The sequence below is a fragment of the Coloeus monedula genome (genome assembly GCF_965178545.1).
Source record: "Coloeus monedula genome assembly, chromosome: 7".
Classification (NCBI taxonomy): domain Eukaryota; kingdom Metazoa; phylum Chordata; class Aves; order Passeriformes; family Corvidae; genus Coloeus; species Coloeus monedula.
Window position 1 is genome coordinate 27,374,237 of NC_138787.1, and position 21,041 is coordinate 27,395,277.

Below are 21,041 nucleotides of genomic sequence, written 5' to 3' on the forward strand. Positions count from 1 at the left end.
GCTTGTTTTTCTCTGGCTACATATTTCTTTTGCCTATGCTGTTCCTTTGCTGTAAGCCTAAATTGTTGCTTCAGAGTTTTAGGAGACGTGCCTTTAATAACTCCCACATTTACTCCTCACTTACTGCGCTACCACCCTTTCATCAGACCAGCTCTCTTTCATCATTGTTTCTGAGCTAATTATTCAACATTAGCTGAAGTGAACTGCATTTACCATTCATTAGGTATTTCTGAGCCAGAGACGATAATAAGATCCAATACTTCTTGGATTTCACTGTGGCTTGTTATGTGCTATGTTCCCATGGTTTAGTAGTATGTTTAAATTTGGCTTTGAATACCATCATTGGGAGCAATTTGTATGAATAGCACAAATTGCAAGACATGAAAGATAATGTAGAGCAGCAATAGGAATCTTTATAGCATCACCTGATCAAGTCAGCCTGTTAAAATTATGCTGACAAGTCTCCAGCCACTTTGGTGATACAAGATTGAATCCACTATCTGATAAAAGGGGGTTGAGCCCACTGCAGGCTAAATGGCAGAGATCCCTAGCGGGGTGCATTACCGAGACAATAAAAGAACTGTTAAAGAAAAGAGCAAGAAAAATGTCTGATAAATGTCCCCAAGTTTTTGAATCATACTTTTCCATTTGCATTGAAATTTCATTTTTATGTTAGAAAAATGGAAACAGGTTTTGGAGAGAAAAACAACTATCAAGTCTTTCCTTCCTGCTTCTTTCTTTCTCTCCGTCCAAATGGAGGGACTCATTTTCTTTCTAAACTACTCCAGCTCTGAAAAAATTACAAAGGTAAGAAATGAAACAGGGGAAGGGAGAAAAAGCAGGGAAATAAAGGGGGTAGAACGGTTTGTCTCTTTGACTAATAATAAAACTGAATGAGAAGCCTCCTTTTTATTAACAAATCAAACTCATTTCTGAGTAGCAAAACTTTTCATTCCAACTGTCGAGCCTCTGCATATAGAAACACTTTGAAACATTCTTAGCCCATTTCTCCAGTGAGATTCTGTGCACAGCATAAATCATTACTGCTCTGCAGTTTCTTCTCTGCATACTTTCCCTCTGTTAATGGCTTTTGGAGTCCAAGTCCCTATGAAATGGTAAAAGGCGATTTAAAACTCTTCCTTCTTCATGTCTCAGATAACCTCTGAGAATTCTCAACATAGAGTTACAAAAAATCCACACTTCATTTTTAAACAAAATTTAACCTTCACTGAAAACTGCACCCTTCTCCTCAGTGTTCTACCAAGATAAACAGTGCTTTGAGACCCATCGTTCTCTGGGTAGCTCCAGCTACACTCATGGACTCAAACTAGAACCCATGGAGTAATACCTCTCATTTCTAAATCTTTACACACTTGAACATTTCCTAGATCCCATCCCTCAAGTCTCAAAGAGACACTGAAGTCTTAGTTTGAGTTTTATACTGAAAACAGAAGTTAAATATTGTACAGGGAAAAAATATTACATGTTCAATATTGATTGTTTTCTCTAATTCAGAAGGCAGAGTTGAGTTATTCTGTGAGGACTGACTGACTTATCAGAGCAAAGTTTTGTAAATCCTGCCACAATGCTGCCTTCTCCTTCCCAGCAGTTTAAAAATAAAACAAAAAAAGCTGCCATCACAGACAAATATCTTGTATGTCATCCCTGACATGGTCAATCTGCCAAGCACATGGTATGGGATGGAAAGTAAGACCAAAGCTATATTAGAAATGCTGCAAAAAGGCATGTTTAAAAGACGACTGTGATACGAAAAGATTTAAGGCAGTACCAATTGAGAAGTATTTCCCAGTTCACCCTGCACCAGTGTTTTTCTGGATGACACATATGTACACAAACCACTGGAGACAGATGCTACAACCAAAATCAAAATAGCACAAGTGGGTTTGTCTTATTGGCAGAAAGGAGTTTGCTGCAGCTCCCTGTGGAGAACGCAAGTTAATAAGATTAGGGATCAAAAATAAGACACTGTACAAAGCCAGAAAAGCAAGCATGAGAGACAGCCAAGGTTAGTTGTGGATCACTGCACTTAATCCCCATGTTTGCCAACAAGAATGAGCAAAGCAAGCCATGGGATATTTACAACCAATACACCTGTGGATACAGCACATGGAAGGGCCCTGGATCAGGGCATCCACGGGGCTGTTTCAGGGCACCTGCTTGTTCCTTGATGTAGAGTGGATCAATGTGTTGGTGTAGGCAGATGCGTGCTTATGAATATTCCTGGAAATCTGCTTATTTCATATTGCATTTTCACTATTCTGCTGTAGTAACTGCTTTCCATCATGCAAGAGTAAAGTTACGTGGATTTTTGAACAAGATAGTTCAAACTTTCTATCTGTTTATTTTACTTAATAGTTAACTTTAATTATATTCTAGGCAATTTCCTATTTGTAACTATGCTTCATTAACAGAAATATTATTCTTATATTTGCCCTTATAAATATGATAAAATACATCAAATATTTTATCTTGAACCAATTTCACCTTAAAACCAAGAAAACTAGCATATCTTATAAAACAAGATAGCTACATCAGAGAACCAAAAAGCACGTCCTCCTATCTTGTGAAAATTTTAAACTTCAGTGGTTAGTTGTGGTCACTCCATTCTCCTCCCACTCCACTCTAAAACAGAACATAAATTGAAATAATAAAAACTGTGTGCAAAATAAGATAGGATTTGGTTCAGATCACTGAAAGATAAACTGAACAATAAAAATACCAATCAAATAAATGGAGTGTCTTTAATATGTGAAAACATCCCCTTACAAGTATTCTGCAGCTTAACTGACTCAGCATTTTTGAGGAGAGAACAATAAAATTAAAGCACTACCAACCCATTCACCCTACTTCTGTAGGGTATGCAGGAAGATCCAGCAGATTGTGGGGCATAAAGTCGGTAGTTTGTTCAAGCCCACACAAGAAAGCTTTCTTCTTAATGATGTTGTCCAGCTGGCTAACTAGCTGCAGTAATTTACAACCCTTATTTCTGCATTAAAAAACCATATAGTTTTTAGAGAGGACAAGTCTGTAGACTTATCTAGACTTGATATATGTCTAGATATTTATGCCTTAAACTGCAAAACCTTTTAAACCATTCTAATCCCATGAATTCAAAATTTAGTATCTGATTTATTTTTCAGATGAGGTGCTAAATGTATCCTACAAAAATGCTGGGGCTCTGCTTCATATAGAGGCAGCAGGTAAGATGTGAAGAAACTCACCCATCTCCAGAGAAGCACATTTTATTATTCTATACAGCTGTGCACAGGCTTTTGATAATTTTTGAGCATGAACATTTGAAAACTGCTATATAACCTATATGCATTTGTTTATTTATTTACTTTTAGGTACATATTTGTATATATTCATAGACAATTACCTTTGAATGTTTATATAACTAAACACACTTATACTTGAGTGCAAATATAACAGCATTAAAAGGAAACGGGAATGAATTTTGCATGCCAGGTTCCACGAAAGTTTGGACCTCATGGCTTGGAAGAAAGGACTTTGCAGTGCCAAATAAGCAATAAAGAGACGAGGTGCTAGGCTGGAGCAGATAAAGCAGACTCTGCTGTCTCTGAGCTGCCCGTTCAGCCTGAACATTCGCAAATCCCATCTGCAGTTTCAGATAAAATTACATGTTTTCCTGCTTCTAGCAGGGGTTGTGTCTCTTTGCTTGGAAGGTGATTTTCCTGAGATCAGGAGTATTGCTAGTGTTTTTCAGTTTTATTATTATTATATTAAAAGACCCTCAGTTTTCCTTTTCTTTCTACTTTATGTACACTTTCACCATAAAACAATACTTCCCGAATTATTTACCACCTCTAATAGAAGAGAGGTAGGATTGCATCTATCAGTGTAACACAGAGAGTAGAGAAATGTATTTAATCTTGAGGAAGAAGTAACAACATCTGGACACAGGCTGGACTGCAGAAAGCCAGAGGAGTCTACAGTGGTAAGGCGGAAGGACAGGGAGGACAGTGATCCTGAACTTAAAAGCGGTGAGAATTAGAGAGATCATGGGAGAAAAAGCAGCTCACCCTCTGGTTTTTTTGACTTTGAGACACAGATTAGTCATTGAATCAGAAGGCTGAGCGGAATAAGCAAGAGGAAAAGAAAAAGGGGGAAAAAAAAAAAAAGAGGTCAAGCACTTGCAGCGTGACTGAAGACAAGTTGAAAGCTAGTGAGAGAACTGACTAAATGGCAGAGACAGAAATCAGAGCACAGCCTGCATAAAGGTCCTTCTGGATGTACTCTTTCTTCTTATCACAAACAGCAGCAGGCTCTTAAGTGGAGTGCTCAGAAGGTGTAAGGGTAACTAATGATGTCCCTTTCTAGGCAACTTCTTTGGTATTCTTAAAATCAGACATAATCAGTACAAAGAGTCCACCCTGACACCACAGAAAAACTTCAGTGCACGAATTGTACAGCGAAACAGGGAAAGTTTAATCATAGAGATTCCTTTAGCTCATTGCAATGTCTTTTTCTTGGTAATGCAGAGCATCACGACCTCAGTAACCATCATTAAATGAGAAATGACAGCAAGTCACAAATTAGAGTAAATCTTGGAAAGGACTGCATACAAGTCAAATTCCTAATGACTCATCTTCAAAAAAATTGTAAATGTCTAATTAACCAGGATATTGAAGCTACTCAATCTTAGAAAATTATTCTCTTCTCAAAAGAAAAAAAGAGTACAACAAAGGCAATAATGTAAAAATTGTAACAGATGCATTTAATCAGGGAACTCTTTCAATCTACCACCTCATTTTTTGTTTTATTTTAGTAATTGCAACAGAATGGATTCCTATAAAAGCGGCAACATCTAAGATATTATCCTGCTTTGTATGAATAGCTGATAGTGCACACACCTACAGCTTTTTTGTTAAAATGTCATATACAGGTAAATGCACAGACAGAAGTCAGTAGAATGATCTGGAAGTATTATTCAAAATCAAATTTCCAGTGTTCCATTTACAATAGGAAATTGTGAACTAAATAAATAAGTCACCAGAATTCAGGAATCTTTTGAGAATTTGATATCTCATTGTCAGGACTGAGCATTCATTATTTGATTTCAAGATGGAGGAACTAGCATTTAGATGATACAAGGAAATAAATAAAAATAAGTTAAATTCCTTTAAATGAAGGGGAAGAGAGAGAACTTACATTCATCAGCTCTACATACTTTTCAATATTCAGAGTCTATTAGGAATTATAAATCCTTTTCTTCCATTCAAACCATTTTGGCTTCTCATCCTGTTTACTGGAACGTTTAACTTCAGTGAGCACACAGCACTCAGTTCAGTTCATCATTGCTTAACTGTGTTATTGCTTTTCTAAATGTTATGCTAAGAATTAAATCCTCTGGACTGAACTGAAACATGTTTATATTGTAAAACACAACCTCAATAGTCCTAATGAAATTCTGTAGCCATTTACTTTTCAAACTACAAAGGCAGGTATTTAAATGTTAAATAAACAAAGCATCAGACACAGAAAATGTGACCTGAAAAAGGAAGATAATTTCCCCAAAGATTCTTAGAAATAGCTCTTTAAGTGCTTTTTCACTTATTCTTCCATCAAAACTGACCAATAACCTTAAAAAACTATTCAGCCATTTCTAGAAGACGTCCATCTGATACAAATCCTTTACTGACCTGAAAAATACCAGTGCTTGTCTGTTTTCAGAAAGGTCTTTTCTATTACCCTGCTGATTTCACACACTTGATTCTACCAGAATTTCAATATTTGAGAGACTCAGCTTTTAATTTATCTGAAATGATATCACAATGCCCAAGTAGCTTGATATTGCCAGATCTGGGGTCTTTGACAACTGCTTTACCCAGAAAAAAACAATAAGGAACAAAGCTGGGGAAATGCAGCCATTGCTGAGTCTCTTGCTATCAGGAGGGGGAATGTTGAAAGCAGTACTTAGTGCAGAAGGGAAAGTCCAAACTCATGAAGGAGGTGGTCCTATTTCTTTCCTATTTGCACCTCAACATGTTCCGTCAGAAACCACCACTTTTCCATGGCTCTGGCAGAGAAAAAATAGACATGACTTCTTATTCTGAATTCTCATAGAATCTCTTTTTAATTAAACTTTTCCTTCCCCCAGGGAAGCTTAACATATATCAACAAAAAAAAAAAAAAAAAAAAAAAAGGGAGATTTCTGACAATGTAGGCAGATTCACTCTAAGCCTGGTTCATCTGTGTAACTGAGGACTGCTTCACTTTGTTCTGATCTTCTTGGTCACTTCAGTGAATGAAGTGAGGCAATATTTATTCATAACACACTAAGTACAAGCATAAGATTTACTTGCTAGTACATGTAAGAATACTACAGGAAGCAGTTTTTAATCATTCTGACAAAAGTATCATGGAGTGGGATAATCCCATGGCTGCATTTGGCTTCAAACACACTGGTAGTAGCCTCAGACTCCTTGGTACTGTGCTTCATGCAGGAATAGCCTCAATGAAATATATGGACTTAATTATTAACACAATGCTTTGGAGTATCACGAATGACTCCTGCCTTCTTTCCTATGTTCATGAAACAACCTCAAAAGTAGGTTACAGGCACAGAAAGGAGGAGGGCTTTTCCATCACCGTTATTTCCTAGTTGAAGATAATACAGGTACATGGATTGTGGATATCTAAGAACTACTAAACTCTTACCTTCAATACCAGCTTAGTGAGTTTCCCATTTCTTAGTTCAGGACTATTCCAAAAAAATTCTCATTCCTTGAGAGTTGAACGTTTCGTTTGCTAGTCCCAGATTACAAAGGCCTGGATGTTCTCATCAAACTAGCTATTAGAGACTGTCACCAGTCAGTGACATACAAATTTGCCAAAGAAGCAGAAAATACATTTGCATTCATATGGAGCCTTCAGAGCAGATCCTTTGCTGTTATCACTGGCATAAAGAGATCCCCCCACTAGGATAAAGACCTTGTGCTTCACACTTACTAACACAGAAAACCCATTCCTGTCCTGAAGGAGTCTAAATCAATTACCCTTCTCTGTGCATCTTGTGGAAGAGAAGAACAGGCACTTCCAGCTGTGAACTGTTTTTCTCCCTGCCTGAACACTGAAATAAATGTCTGTCTTCAAATTTACAAAGCTTAGCTTGAACATGACTTTATAGATTTTCTCTGAATTTCCTCTAAGCTAAGATTATATTTTCCCTTAATGTAAGAAATAAAAGGGATAGCCCTTCTCTTGTGCAGGCCTTCTGACTATCTTAGGACTGTACTTTATAGTTATATTTAATCAATATTATTCTTTAATTTAGTATGAATGCATCATTTTCATCACACAATTTTAGTTTAGTACCCAGGCAAGCAACTTGGTGCAAACTTAGACACTCTTGCAGGGAGATGAAAGTTAGTTCTACCCACATGCCAGGTAGAAATGACTGGAAGGACACACTGCTCAAAAAAGATGTTTTGTTTTCCTGGTTGTCAGCCAACCAGCCCATAGCTCTCACACTGAAGACTTCATAATTGCAGATTTACACAAAGACCCTGTAAAAGTTGCTGCATACTGACCTCACTAGAGAAGGCCAGCACAATCACAACAGTTTGGAGGGTCCATTATTCATGGATGCAGTTGGTAGTTTTAAAAGAAGCATTATTGTTTATATTAAGTTATTGCCTAGCATAGGAACCACTTCCTCCAACTCCTGTTGGCAGGTGAAAGTCTGTATACACATGGACATTTAGCCCTAATGAGATAGAACAGGTAAACTCAAGCTCAAAACAATTAAGCACATCACCTAATGATGCCTGGGAAAGCTTTCAAAAAGTCAAGCATCAAACCCAGACCTTTCATATTTGAAGAAGGTGCCTCTTCGCTAACACCCACACTTTCATCCTAACAGTTAGGGGTTTATGTTAATTTTCACATGCTACATTTTCCAGTGCAGCAGAAAAACAGATAATTGCACTTGTAATTGTGGTGTACCCTGGTAAAGTCTGTCAGGTGTTAGAATACTGACCCCACTGCCTGTGCTAATTAGATGAAATTGAAAAAAAGCCCAGGCTCAATAAATCAGATGCTGCTAAGGTTAGGATGGGTGGAAGATGGAGAGGGTAGGAGGAAAATCTGTTCTCTTATAGTTCTGACTCACTGTCTGCTTGCTATCAGAGAAAGGTTTTCAAATCAGGACTTCCTTATTTAATTCACAGAAGCCATTAATGCCCGGACCCAATGGCACAACTGGTGATGTTTGGATCAAGGCTGTCACGGCAAGTGAAGTAACACATATTTGCAGAGAAATGGGATGAGTCATGGCAGCTGACACCACCTCCTTACACAAGCTAAAGTGGAAAATGACTTGTGTTTGGCGAGCAGGTCTTTTCTCTATCTCTTCTGCTGAGGTCTGAAGGAGGCAACTTCCTTCATACCGGTTGGCCTTGTCTGACCATCCACAGCTCCTAAGCAAAAGCACAGATGAAAAGTACATCTCCACTGCTTGTCTGGAAAACAATCTGGGCTTTTGCAAACAGTTGGTTATGAATGTGGGTGTGTAAAGGAGTTTGTAATCCCAACTCCTAATGAAGCAGTAAAGAGACTGCTTTGACTCATGTACTGTCTCACTGGAGGAGGCCCCAGGAAATAGGATATGCTACCAAGTGGAGGTTTCAAAAGGAAAATAGTTTATAATTTGCAAAAAAAAAAAAAAAAAAATCTTATTTTATAGTTAAAATGCTTAATGTTAGTAATTTAGCAAGCACATGTACCTAATGTTACTAACAAAAAGCTAGCTATGTGTTTTCTAGGAAAAATTTCTCATCTGTGGACCCAGCAGCACCAGCAATGTGAGCTCGTAATTGCCTGGAAGAAATACCCTTGGACTACCAGCTTTTCTGAACACCTAAACTGTTTTCTGTAATGATTGTAAAATGCTGTTACCACAGTGTAATCCTATGTATTACAGTGGAGTGTATTCAACTCAACAGAACAGGAGGGTTCAGAAAACAGAACAACCGTTGATAAAAAACACAAAGAAGTGAGCAAAAGGATGGGCAACTTTAACTAGTTGTATTGTCAGTAAGTCGGATACAGGGGTGGCACAGAGTATGACAGTAGAGCAGGTCAACTCACTCTCAAATGATGTGCTCAAAAGAACAGCAACCACCAGGAAAAAGGACAGTTCTTCCCACTGCTGACACGTACAAACACAACTTGTATTGCATACACTGACAGGCAGATTTGAAGGAAAATAACTTTGCAGAAGAACAATAACAAGGATTTGCATGCTGAATTAACAGGCTTCTGAAGAAAAGATGATCTAAAATTCAAGCACAAGTCATTCCCTTCATTTTCATGAAATTTAGACCAGATTCTAGATGAACTGAGCCTGCACAAGAATTCAGTGAATAACTGTCTAAGAATAATGAGAATTAATATTACATATAAGATGAGCTCTGTACTTAAGAAGCAGAGTTGGGAAAAGGGAATTTGATAATCCATAAATATTTGAATGCTGCAAGCTACATCTGATTGCAATTCATCAAATTTTCATTTTCTTTTCCAAACAAACAGTCTCTGTGAAAAATGCCAGAGCTGTTTAATCTTCCTCAGGGTTGCTGAAGAAGATTCTTCCTCTAAAATTAAAATGCAAACTATTTTTCTACAAAATTCAAAAATAATAAAACAACACAAACCAACCCCTCTGAACTTTTGGGGGCGGTTAGGAAGCAATCCAGCGGCACTGTTCTTTCTGTGTAAAGCTTCTGCCTTCTTTGTGATGCTCTGTTTAGTGTTGACATAGGAGGTGCACCAAGGGTTAGGCAGCCTAGGGGTAAAGTGCCCACCTAGAATCCAATACACCCAAGTTCATACTCTATTTTTTCAGAGGCTTCCTATGTAGCTTTACACATAACACCTGAGCTCCTCTGGAGCACCAGTCCCTGTAGGGGCACTGATGCTCCCCTTCCCACTGACATGTCCATCCAGCAGGAGATGGGCAGATGGCCACCAGGATTATCTGAATACACAGCATCCTGCATGTTCCAGAGCATGTGCTCTGCCTAGGAGAGGCTCACTGTAGGCATTTTCACAGGCATGTAGAGACCATGAGACTTTACAGTCACTAAAAAGCCTCCATCATTTTCACTGAGGTCATTCCTACAGGATTATTTAGATTTCAGATTATTTATAGGATTACGTAGGTGCACTGCAAGTTCTCCCAAGGCCAGGTACCATATCCTGTGAACAGAAGCTTCCTCTCCACTGTGTTTGCCATTTCTATTGGGTTTAGCTTACCCTCTGCACTGTGGAAAATGAGCATTCCTTAGCTCTTTATCCTGGGGGGCAGGCGTTTATCAAAATCTATTAAATATTTAGACCTTTATATAGCACATAATGCTGCTAACTTGTTTGACTTAAATTATGCCCCACTGGCAAATCAAATTAGAGAAGATTTGAGAAAATCTACCTTTTAAAACAAAAGCTGATTTTCTCCGTGTTCAGCCATTTGTGGGATTAACTTTTTTAATGGGTTTTTACATGCACAGTGTTTTTGTTTTCATGGATACTAGAAGAGGATGAATTATTCATCAGGGGAAAAAACATCTACAACATGCATTTTCATAGCTTATTTGGTCCCTTTTGTCCTATTCATAAATCAATCCTGATTACTACAAATGAACGTGCTCCCACTAAGGGTTCACTGATGACTCACTTGGACCATTAATTTAGACCTCTTCACTGAGTGCCTTAGGAAGCTGCCACTAGTAATAGGAAACTGGAAGAACATTCTTTGTGACCTTCTCTCCTTACCTGCCACCCTGGACTCCATCTCCTGCTCCATTCCTTATGTATAATTTTATAGACACAACACATATTGTCCAGTTAGAACGTGCCATTTCCCCTCCTACTCCAGCGACAAATTTGCATGAAGGGAAGGAAGAAAATTATATATTAATGCTCAGCAGGTTGCTTTTACGACCTAGGAGGATGACGGAGAGCAACAGCTCAGTATCTACATCTTAAGTGGGGGCAATTGATGCCCAAACATAAAGACATCACTGAACTATTATGGGAATGACTACAGATGTGTCACTGGTGCCATAGATCACAAGGCATTTGTTTCTGTTCCTGAAGTGCTGACGAGCTGTCATCAGTGAAGAACCATTGTCATCCAGGAACAATGCTTCACCATTTAGAGCAGTAAATGGAACAAGCCAATTCTTATCCAGGCAGTACAGCATTTATCAACTCCTTATTGTCCAGCTGGGAACAAAGAGAGGATTCTACCCATTTGAAAATTATTACTATTATTTACTACTATATTGGCAACACAGTGCACTGAATAGTTTTAGAAGAAAAATTTATGCCCCAGAATTCCTAAGGGTCAACACTCAATCTTCCTCAATACACACAATAAAGGAGAGAAGGAAAACACATTTGTTTCCTTCCCAGTCCAACTGCTGCAGTGCCACGGTGGTTAGCATTGAACACCATTCTGTTTCACGTGCTGGGGCTCTGTGCTGAACCCTAATTACCAATGTCAAAAGGGAAACGTTCCTCACAATGATACCAGTTATTCTGTGCAGCTTCCACTGCTGTGGTTGTTGCTGAATATCTTTTGAGTATTTCCAAGTACCAAGCTGAACAGAATGCCATGTGTCCCACTGCAACTCACTGCTCTTTATGCCATAAAGATATCACAGATCCCAGGCAATTAACAGTTTGGAAAAGAGTACATTAACACCAGCTACTAAAAGCCTTTTATAGTCTTGAATGGTATTCACTGAGCAATTACAAAGTTAGCTTTTTCTTGTTACTGCTCTTACGAGTTCATGTAACAGTGATGCTCATTAAAAATACCCCTTAACCTCAAATTCGGAGTTGTATTGTCCAGCATGGAAACAGTGGTGGCATTTTATAAGTTAATCACTGGTGTAACATGTCTGATGTTGACTATGAAGGAGAGAGTCACAGAGACTCTTCCCAGCAAACCCCCAGGACCTACATCCAGCTCACTGATAAGCCAGTCTTATGGTCAGGAATCTGGGCTTCCCTGTCCCAATACAAGCACACCAGCACAATCCTGGAGCTGAAACAACCTCCAGATCGTGAATCACAGCGATGCTGGATGCTACTTTAAATTTAGTTACTCAGATAATCTCCATTCATTACAGGATTGTTGAGCTCCTGTTATCCAGAGTCTGTTTCAATCAGACTCAAACTGAGGGAAAAATCTTCTCGTTCATTAAAAACTGCCTCCTACTTGCAACACACCAGCACACAGGGGTCTGATTCCAAGCCTGACTCCCCTCTGATCTGGCATGTGCAAAATGAGGAAAAAGAGTGGGCTGCCACTGATACAGAAGAGACTAAGGGCCTAGCTCTGCCTTTGTGATGTGATTCATTTCTTGACATTTCTTTCTAACACTAAAGCCTTCTTCTCAACCAGGAAAAAGTCTCCAAATTCATATACAATATCTGAAAAAGAGTAGAACAAGCATCTCTCTTCCAAAATTATTTCCACAGACAACTTCTGCCATAGAAGAAAAATTATTATAGATGTCCATGAACTGATCACATCCTGCAGTCCTGGCTGCACCACACTTGTGGTAATTGGGTTATTCAAGGACTATACAGGTCGAGATCTCTGGGGCTGCACTAGAGAATGCAAGGTTGGAGACTGGTGAGGTCCTGACTATAACAGAGAAGCACTGGGCAAAATAAAACCTGTCATTACCACTTTGAGCTTAGTACCTTATTTTCAGTTGAAGTACTACAACTGTGAATTAAGAAAAAAAAATATCAACTCTGCAGGCTTTTAATTCACAGGCTACAAAATACAACATAGTAATTGAATGGACTCTAATGCCCATTCAGTATTGTAGATAGGCAGGGTGATGCAGACTTCCACTGCTTTACTCTGAACCTGCACTGATAATCTCTGAGCACAGAGTTCTGTAGGAGATGGACCAAGTTATCCAAGTTCCAGCATATGTTTGTAAGAATGCATAGAAAGAGTTAGTATCATGCAAAGGAAAAACACAGCCAGAAAAATGGGATTCCTCCCCTGGAATACAGATTGAGCAAGATCCTTCATGACATTTACAAATGGCTTCATGCTCTCTCTTTTACTAAGCTACTTTCCTTCATTTTTGGAGAAAATACCAGCTAAAATATTAAATATTTTCTTCATGTATCTAAATATATCTGTGTAGAAGGCCAATTAGATCACCATAAACACATGAACTACCTATTTTTTTTAACTGCTTTACAGAGCAGATAATTAGAAGATAAATAAATCTATGTTTTAGCATCTTTTTTTATCCCCTCTAAATTCTATGTTGAATTGTTCTCATCATTTAAAACATCAGTTACACTCCTCTAGTGAACAAATGGCATTTCTAGCCCAAGACAACCTGCATAAGGCAATTAAAAAAAAAAAAAAAAAATCAGTGACAACATTAATACAAGGAAATTATCAATTATACTAGCCCAGCACAGAGTACAAACAAAAAAAGACCACCCCCCCACTTCTTTTTCCCTAACTCTACAGACATGACAATATATCTGCTGATGCTTCCTGCCTTAGCAAGTGATGCCTTCAAAGTCTCCAAGAATTGCCTGTGATTCTAAACCTTTATTATACCATGATCATATTCTCTTCCCCTTTCTCTTGGTTTGAGTAGAGGAAGCTTAGTTAAAAGCAGAAAGAAAGCAATTCATGTCTCTTAAAGGCTTTACTGACAGCAGAAGGAAAATGTTCGCGCAGATCTACCAGTTCTTTTCTCTTTTGCATAGACCCAGAAGAGATGAGTCCTGCAAGAACCACATCCTACAGAGATGATGCTTGCATCAGTAAGGCCACAGCAGACTGAAAAAGTGGATGCTACAGGACCAGAATATCATTCCCCTAATCCTGAGGGTGGAAAAACACAGCAGAGTTCTTCATTACAAAAAAAAAAAAAAAAAAAAAAAAAAAAAGGCACAGCAGGTTACCTGGTGCCCTGTATAGAGAGCCCTGGAACACTAGGTAGAATTCTGGAAGCTGGCAGGCAACAGGAGAGGAGTTATACAGACAGAAAGCCTGACACGTGTGAGCTGGCAGATACACCTTCAGTCCTTTGTTTCTCCCATTCTCGTGTCTCTTTCAGAGGAAGGGATAGGTGAGACTGTAATTCAAGTTTGCCAATAGAGCTGAAGGTGCCACATCTATAGAAAATCCATTTTGGGGGCTAAAAATAAGTAAATGCTACCTCACACTCCCACTGCCTTCAGATTCTTATTCATTTCAGTATTCACATATCCAAACTCCACTTGCTTCAAATAGCAGCAGAGAAAGGAGAAGGAGGGGAAGAGAAAATGAGGAGTAGTGTATGGATTTAGAAACTACTACATATAGCAAATATGAATATGAATCAACAACAGAGAATGGGACACAACCATGCCATATGGGATCAACTCAGTTGACCCCTAAGGCTTTATTTTAGATACTCAGATTCTCACATTGATTGTACATTTATTTCTTGTTTATATACACTCTCAGTTTCCCATTGGTAAAAGAACGATTACAGTGCTTAAAAAAACTTCACCAGTCCTGCACGGACTGGAGTGATGACAGAAGCCTGTACATGCCACGTGCAGGGGGAGCTTCACAAGTATGTTGTTCTACCCAGAGTCACCATATTTTCCACCTGAAGTCTACACTTTGTTCAAGTGTACCAGGCACATTTGAAAACAATTCATTCTTGCTGTTAATTTATAAGGAAAAATCTGCTACATTTGCATGACATTAAGAGGGGAAAAAAAAATTAAAAAAAAAAAAAGAAAAGGAAAATGTCCAAGCAGATAATGCATTGGATGCTGAGATAATAACCCTGGATGGATTCCTGTGGCTGGTAATGCCATCTGCCTGGTGGATGCCGAATCCAAAGATCACTGTAGTCCATGGAAAGACCATCTTGAGACTGATTCACAGCCAAGGAGTGCTGATTGAGTCAAAGGGATTGAAAGCTAGATAGTGACAGATATGCAAGGGAGGCAGCGATCAGCTGTGGGTCATTCACAGCTTTTCTCTCAGGAAATCTCATTGTTTTGTACCATTTCTCCAGTGATACATCTGAAGGCATGAAAAAGCTAACATTTGTGTTTTCCCCCTCCCCCGTATGAAACGAAGAGGAGGAAAGCACTGAATATTATTCTCTTGTTAAGAATATTTAAGTACTGGAGCCAGAGGAAAAGCCAGAGATCCTCCTTACTCAGCCTGCAAGCACATGATCCACAAACCTACGATCAATATTCTACCTATTTCAGCAGAGCTTTTCAAAACTTAGCATTTCTGACCACACGGATAGAAGGCTCACTGTTTAAGAGACCTCTTGCCTTTGCCACAGTTGACTCAACAGGTCTCATTTGTGCTGTTACACAAATCCCAAATACATCCTCCTGATCTTGATGGCCTCAAATATCCAGAGTCAGATTTTTCTCCTGTAAGTTTTCACATACACTTGTCTGACTCCTGTGCAATTATCATCACTGCAGAGGAAGGAAGGCTAAAATCAGAGTGAACACTGGTTGCCTAAAATAAATATACAAATTACATATATAAAATTTCCTTGTCCAAAAAAATAAAATACATGTTTTGTTCAGTATTTTTTTTCCAAAATAAATAAAAAACCAGACACACATTGCCTATTTTTAACTGAACAGAATTATTAGAGACAGATGTGTCCTGTAAGGCCACATGGAAACCTATTGCAGAGTAACAGCCCATACATTTGCCATATATGTCTGCAAGAACTTTTGTAGAAGATCTCATTCTACTACTCATTGAATTTCTGCAGCTTTGACTGACACTTATGACTGGGTTTAAGTGAAAGGTTTGAAAGTCCCCTGATCAGCTAATAAGCGCTGATGAAGAGGGATAATAAATGTTAGTGATTCTGTGGGTGGCAGAGGTGGCTGCGTTCTGGAAGAGAAACATGTAATAATTTGAGAATAACTTTCACAATGGAAGTTAGAAGGTGCCACTTGACCAGGAGGTGTTTTAATCTGCTACATCTTTCTGGCCATGTGTGAAAAGTCAGTCAAGACAGATACAAGTGGGGGGGAGGGGAGGGGGGAGGCATAAGGTTCATAAGGTGTAAAATAGCAATAGGGGGCATTTTTAAGATCCACCCGGTTTAGTGTTGTGTAAGATCACTAATGGCTCCTGCAATTATTTTCTGCAGCTGCAGACTAGCCCTGAACTGATTTAGCAAAGTGCTTAAGAAAAACATGAGTTCATGTCTCCTTTCATTTTTTTACTACTGCTCCCTCCTTCCATCTTTAAAATGTAAAAGAGAGGAGGAAAAAAAGAGGCTCAACAACAAGTCTAGACTCAAAGCTACTAGTGTTTTCAGATCACAGAATATGCTGCTAAAGGGCAGCTAATTTGTTATATAGCAGGCAAGGCTTTGCGTCTCCTTGTCTATCTGATAAACGTTGAAGTTTCAGTTCTCCCAGATATCATATGCAACACATTTCCAGTGTTACGTACATGGCTATTTATTCATTTTCTAGTAATTAGTATCCTGGGGAGAAATCCTATTGCCACTCTATTTACCTAATTTAATAAAATATTGCAAAACGCAAAGTGGGAGAAATTTCTTATGTTTTATTAGCATTTGGCAATTCTGATCTTTCTAATGATGTCTACTGACCCCTAGCCTGTAGCTGTGTTTCAAAGCAGTTTCTTCACCAATTCTTTCTTTAATTAAAAACTATTACCAAAGAGAAAATTAGAATCAAATATCTCAGTGGCAGAGAAGATTGTTACTTACTCAGGACTTTTATTTAACACTAAATTAAATAATGAGAAAAGAATAATTTATTTTAAGAGTTTTATAATTTAGAAGCAAGGAGAAAAAACAAGTTAGATTAAAGACATAGCAGATATTAGGAAAAAAATTAAATGACCTGCATTCTCCTCCCCCCCCAAGCACAGTCCTTTTCAACTGTAAATACTGTCCCCAGTTTTGTTCTTGTTCACAAAATCTGTCAGAAGACCTGTTGAAGTAATTGTGAACATACCCAGTTCTGGCATCTGAATGCAAGTCCTTTCGCCAAAGTATTCAAATCAAGGAAGGTGCAGAACCAATCCATTCCCATTTGCACTTGGGCTTTCAAATAGAAGCTTCTGACAGTCACCTGCACTGAAGCTCCTCATATATGGAATTCAGTTATTTCTTTTGGAAAGCTTACTGGGTACCTGGAAGCTCAATAACCCTTCAAAGCAATAGTACTTTCATACAGCTACTTGAATATATTTCTGGATACTGCTTCAATATTTTAGCCTGCGTATAAGCTTTCTTGGCCCAAAAGTGAGGAAGAGCGCACAGCCTCCCTGAGCTCCAACATAAGGAGATGATTTATTTAAGAAGGTGATGAATTTTCATACTGGGTGCAATTATTGAGGTCCGTGTGAGCACACATAGATCTTCACATGCGAATCTAACGAGGTTTCTAGGGAACTTGCAGCTATTACAGATTCACAGGCTCCCTCACTCAGCTCCTGGGAAAGCAGTTACAGCTGATTCCATGCTAATTCATTGCTCAATGAATAAGTAAAATCTGTACAGTATAATAAAACCATTGATCATCATGCTTTAAGATTGACTCCTAAATATTTAGGAAGCAGCGCCTATTCAATGGAAATGTTTATTGGCACTGTGAAATTAAACTGTCACCCGTGAAATACTAAAACTCATTAACGCGGAGTTTCTTTTTAAGTGTTAGGAATTAACTTTACGGCCGCATCCGTAATGGCAAGCCTCAGCCTTAAATCGCCTGCCATTTAGTATTCGCGAACGTTATTAAAACATATTAACCGTGATTTAATTGACTGAAAATTACAGAAGATAGAGGGGGGAAATGCATATATAGGAGAAGAGAAAAAAGAGGCGAGAGGCCGGGGCGGGCGGCGCTGTTGGGAGGGGGCGGACGGACGGACGGACGGACAGCACTGACCGCGGGGCTCGGCCGGGGCAGCGCCGCCGGCGGCGCAACAGCGCCCTCTGGCGGCCGCGGCGCCCCCGCCGCCCCGCGCCGCTCCGCCCGACGGGCCGCGGGGAGGCCGCGCCGGGAGCCCCGCTGCCAGCCCCGGGGGCAGCCACGGAGCATCGCCTCCTGCGCTGGGCTCCAGGGTCCGCCAGCACCGCCGGTACCCGGCTGCACCGGGCTCGCCCAGGCGCGCCCGTAGAGCCGCCGCCGCCGCCGCCCGCCCGCCGGAGCACCGCAAAGCCCGGCGGCCGGGGATGCTCCTGCCTGCGTGGACCGACCCCGCAGGGCCGGCGGAGATACGTGGCGAACTTACGAGCGGATCTCCCGGGGAAAAAAAAAAGAGTGAATGGCGATTTCCCAGCCGGGATATGCTGGGGCAGCAGGGACGGCGAGCACCACGCCCCGGGACCCAGCCGCGCCCGTGGGAAGCGCCCAGGGAACAGACGGTACCGCCGGGCCAGGAGAAGACGCTCAGTGCCACCGGCGCTGCTCCGCCGGGCTGGAGCCAGGCTGCCTCCACAAAATCACGGCATTCCCCGGCCTTTGCGGGAAGGACCGACCCTCCCCGCCAGGCAGAGGCGCGACACCGGCCCCGTCCCGGTCGGTGGCCCGCAGCCGAGGCAGGGCGACAGCGGCCACAAAAAGATGCAGCCAGCGAAAGGACAACAAACCGTGCGGAAAAAAACCCCGAGTGGCTCCTCGCAGGCTCCAGCGGCTCCCGTTCACTCCCACGTCCACACCGGCAGGACGGTGGAGAGCAGTCCCTCCATCTGGCCCCAACTTTGCATTTCTGAGCTCCATTAGCAAAGCGGAGCCGGGCTAAGTTTCTCAGAGGTCATGGCGCAATAACCCCCTTTTTCCGGGAGTTTTTCCCCATCTCCTCCTCCCGCCTCCGCCCCAACCCGAGGCAACTCCTTGCACTCCCGCTACTCACAATTTGTTGCAGTTAATCCCAGATGCCATAAAGTGAAGAGCAGCAGAGTGAAGCCCCCGAGGGCTCGGGAATCCATCTTCAGCCTCGGAGGGGGAAGCCAGCAGCTCGCCTGTCTCCCCTGGTCCCGGTCTCCGAGCACCTCTCAGCCGCTGTGCGCTCGCTCTGCCACCGCTCATTTACTCCATACAGCATCCAAGCACTCCGGGTGAAGGGAAGCCGGGGCCGGCCGGGGGACTCCTCGCAGCCCTTGGAGGAGCCGCTCCGGACGCCAGCGGTAGTGCCCGAAGCGAGCCCGCTGCCCCGACTGCCGCCGCGGCGATTCACCTTGCGAGCGGCGGCTGGGTGGGAAGCACCAGCCGCTCGCTGGGCACCTCCTTATAGGCGAGAGCCGAGCTGCACTCCACCTCCTCCCAGCCCCCTGGAAGTTGCTCCTCCTCGCCTTCCAGGGAGGATCCTTACTGCAATCTTCACGCGTTGTTGATAAGCATCAGAGTCACGGAGTAAATCAGATGCCTAGAGAAAAAAAAAAATTAAAATATGCCTTCCCCCTCCCTCCCTCCCCCCCCGCCCCCCCCCACCCCCACCGTTTTCCTCTCCTTTGGGTACCACTGTGTCTGGAACGTTTTAAAGATCCCCCGGCTCAGATGTTTGTTTGCTCATGAATACATGTGTTATATACACATACATAAAATATACATGGTATCCTGGCATGTACAGAGCCGACACAGCCCGACGAGCCCCAACCCCGCTGCCGAGGCTCAGCCTCACGTCCGTGAGGGGGAATGAGCCTCGGGCGGGACTGATGCTCTATCCGCTCTTCTGTCAAAGCTGGTCCAGAGCCTCCCTGCCTGGCCCTCCCGGAAGGCGGTCAGAGGTGGTCCCAGGGGTTCCAGAAGAGACAAGGGAAGCTCTGGTTAGTGCCCCCGGCCTGGAGAGGAAGGTGGACCTCGGGGTTGCAGTCCCGGACCCCCTCCCGGCTGGCGAGGGTGATGCTTGCCAAAATCAGATTTCCTGACTGACTGACTGATTGATTACCCGACTGCTCAGCAGCTGAACGGGCCGGGATTATCCTCCCGAGGGGTGTACACGAAACTTGAGTTGAACAAGCATCCTGCCCTCCCCTGGCGGGGTGCGCGCCGGCGGCCGGAGCCCTCGGAGCCGGGCCCGCACCGCCCCGCAGCCGCACGGGCGGGGGAAGGCACACCTGAGCCCAGGGACTCCGGCTTAGTCACTGCTGAGGTCTAACCTTGCTGCTTTGCTGCGGCGTCACCCCACATCAATAGAGTGCTGCATCAAAGTCAGGCCAAAATTGCATTAGCGATTCCGCTGTAATCTGCAAGGAGAGCGTGTTTGGATCAAGTCTTTGGGGATGGGGAGGGGGAAGCCGCTGGTGCTCGAAAGCCGCTGGTGCTCGAAAGCTGCTGGTGCTCAGCCATAATCCCTCACAGTGGCAAGGAATAATCAGAAGAAATAGACTGTTCACCAAAGCCATCCTGACTTGCCAACGGAGAGCGGAAGTTTAAATTGCTGGCATGCTGTAAACCTCATTTTAAAAAGTAAGGAGGGTGGAGAAAAGACATGGTGCTTAGCTATTAGGCACTAACTATATCAGAGAGGTGTCAGGGGGACATCTTATCTTTAAAGGGGTAGTCAGTTTGGAAAGCAAAAGTCTACATTTAAAAATTGACTTAATTATTTCACTTTCTGTTGTTACAAGTGACACAAGTGACACAAGGTTAAACAGGAAGGATAGCTGCCTAGCACCAAGGCTTTCAGTCAGAGTCAATAAAGGATTTAGCCAGACAAAACTAAGACTTAGGAGGAACTTAAAAGACTAATGAGCTCTACAACTCTTTAATTTTTGACTTCTAATACATCTGAACACACCAAGGTTTCATCTTTGCTCATGCAAAGACCTGACCCAGTTGCTCTACACTTGTGTCTGAGCAGAATGAGATTTTGGAAATTAGGGGTGACAGTCAGACCAAGGCTAACTCATCTACATGAGGTGTCTGCTTTCCCTTACACAGGTCCTGATGGAGGTATGAAACTGATCAGCCAGGAGAAG

General features: G+C 41.8%; 1 protein-coding gene across 1 annotated transcript in view; it reads right to left on the reverse strand.

The window, feature by feature from the left end:
- The window catches only part of CNTNAP5 (contactin associated protein family member 5), a gene marked incomplete at both ends in the record, with an annotated part of 273,921 nt that extends 254,872 nt beyond the window's left edge, over positions 1-19,049 (reverse strand). Inside the window, one exon of the mRNA XM_082285207.1 lies at positions 18,974-19,049. Coding sequence (XP_082141333.1) covers positions 18,974-19,049 — 76 coding nt within the window. The remainder of the gene's footprint in view (positions 1-18,973) is intronic.
- Positions 19,050-21,041: the final 1,992 nt, after the last annotated feature.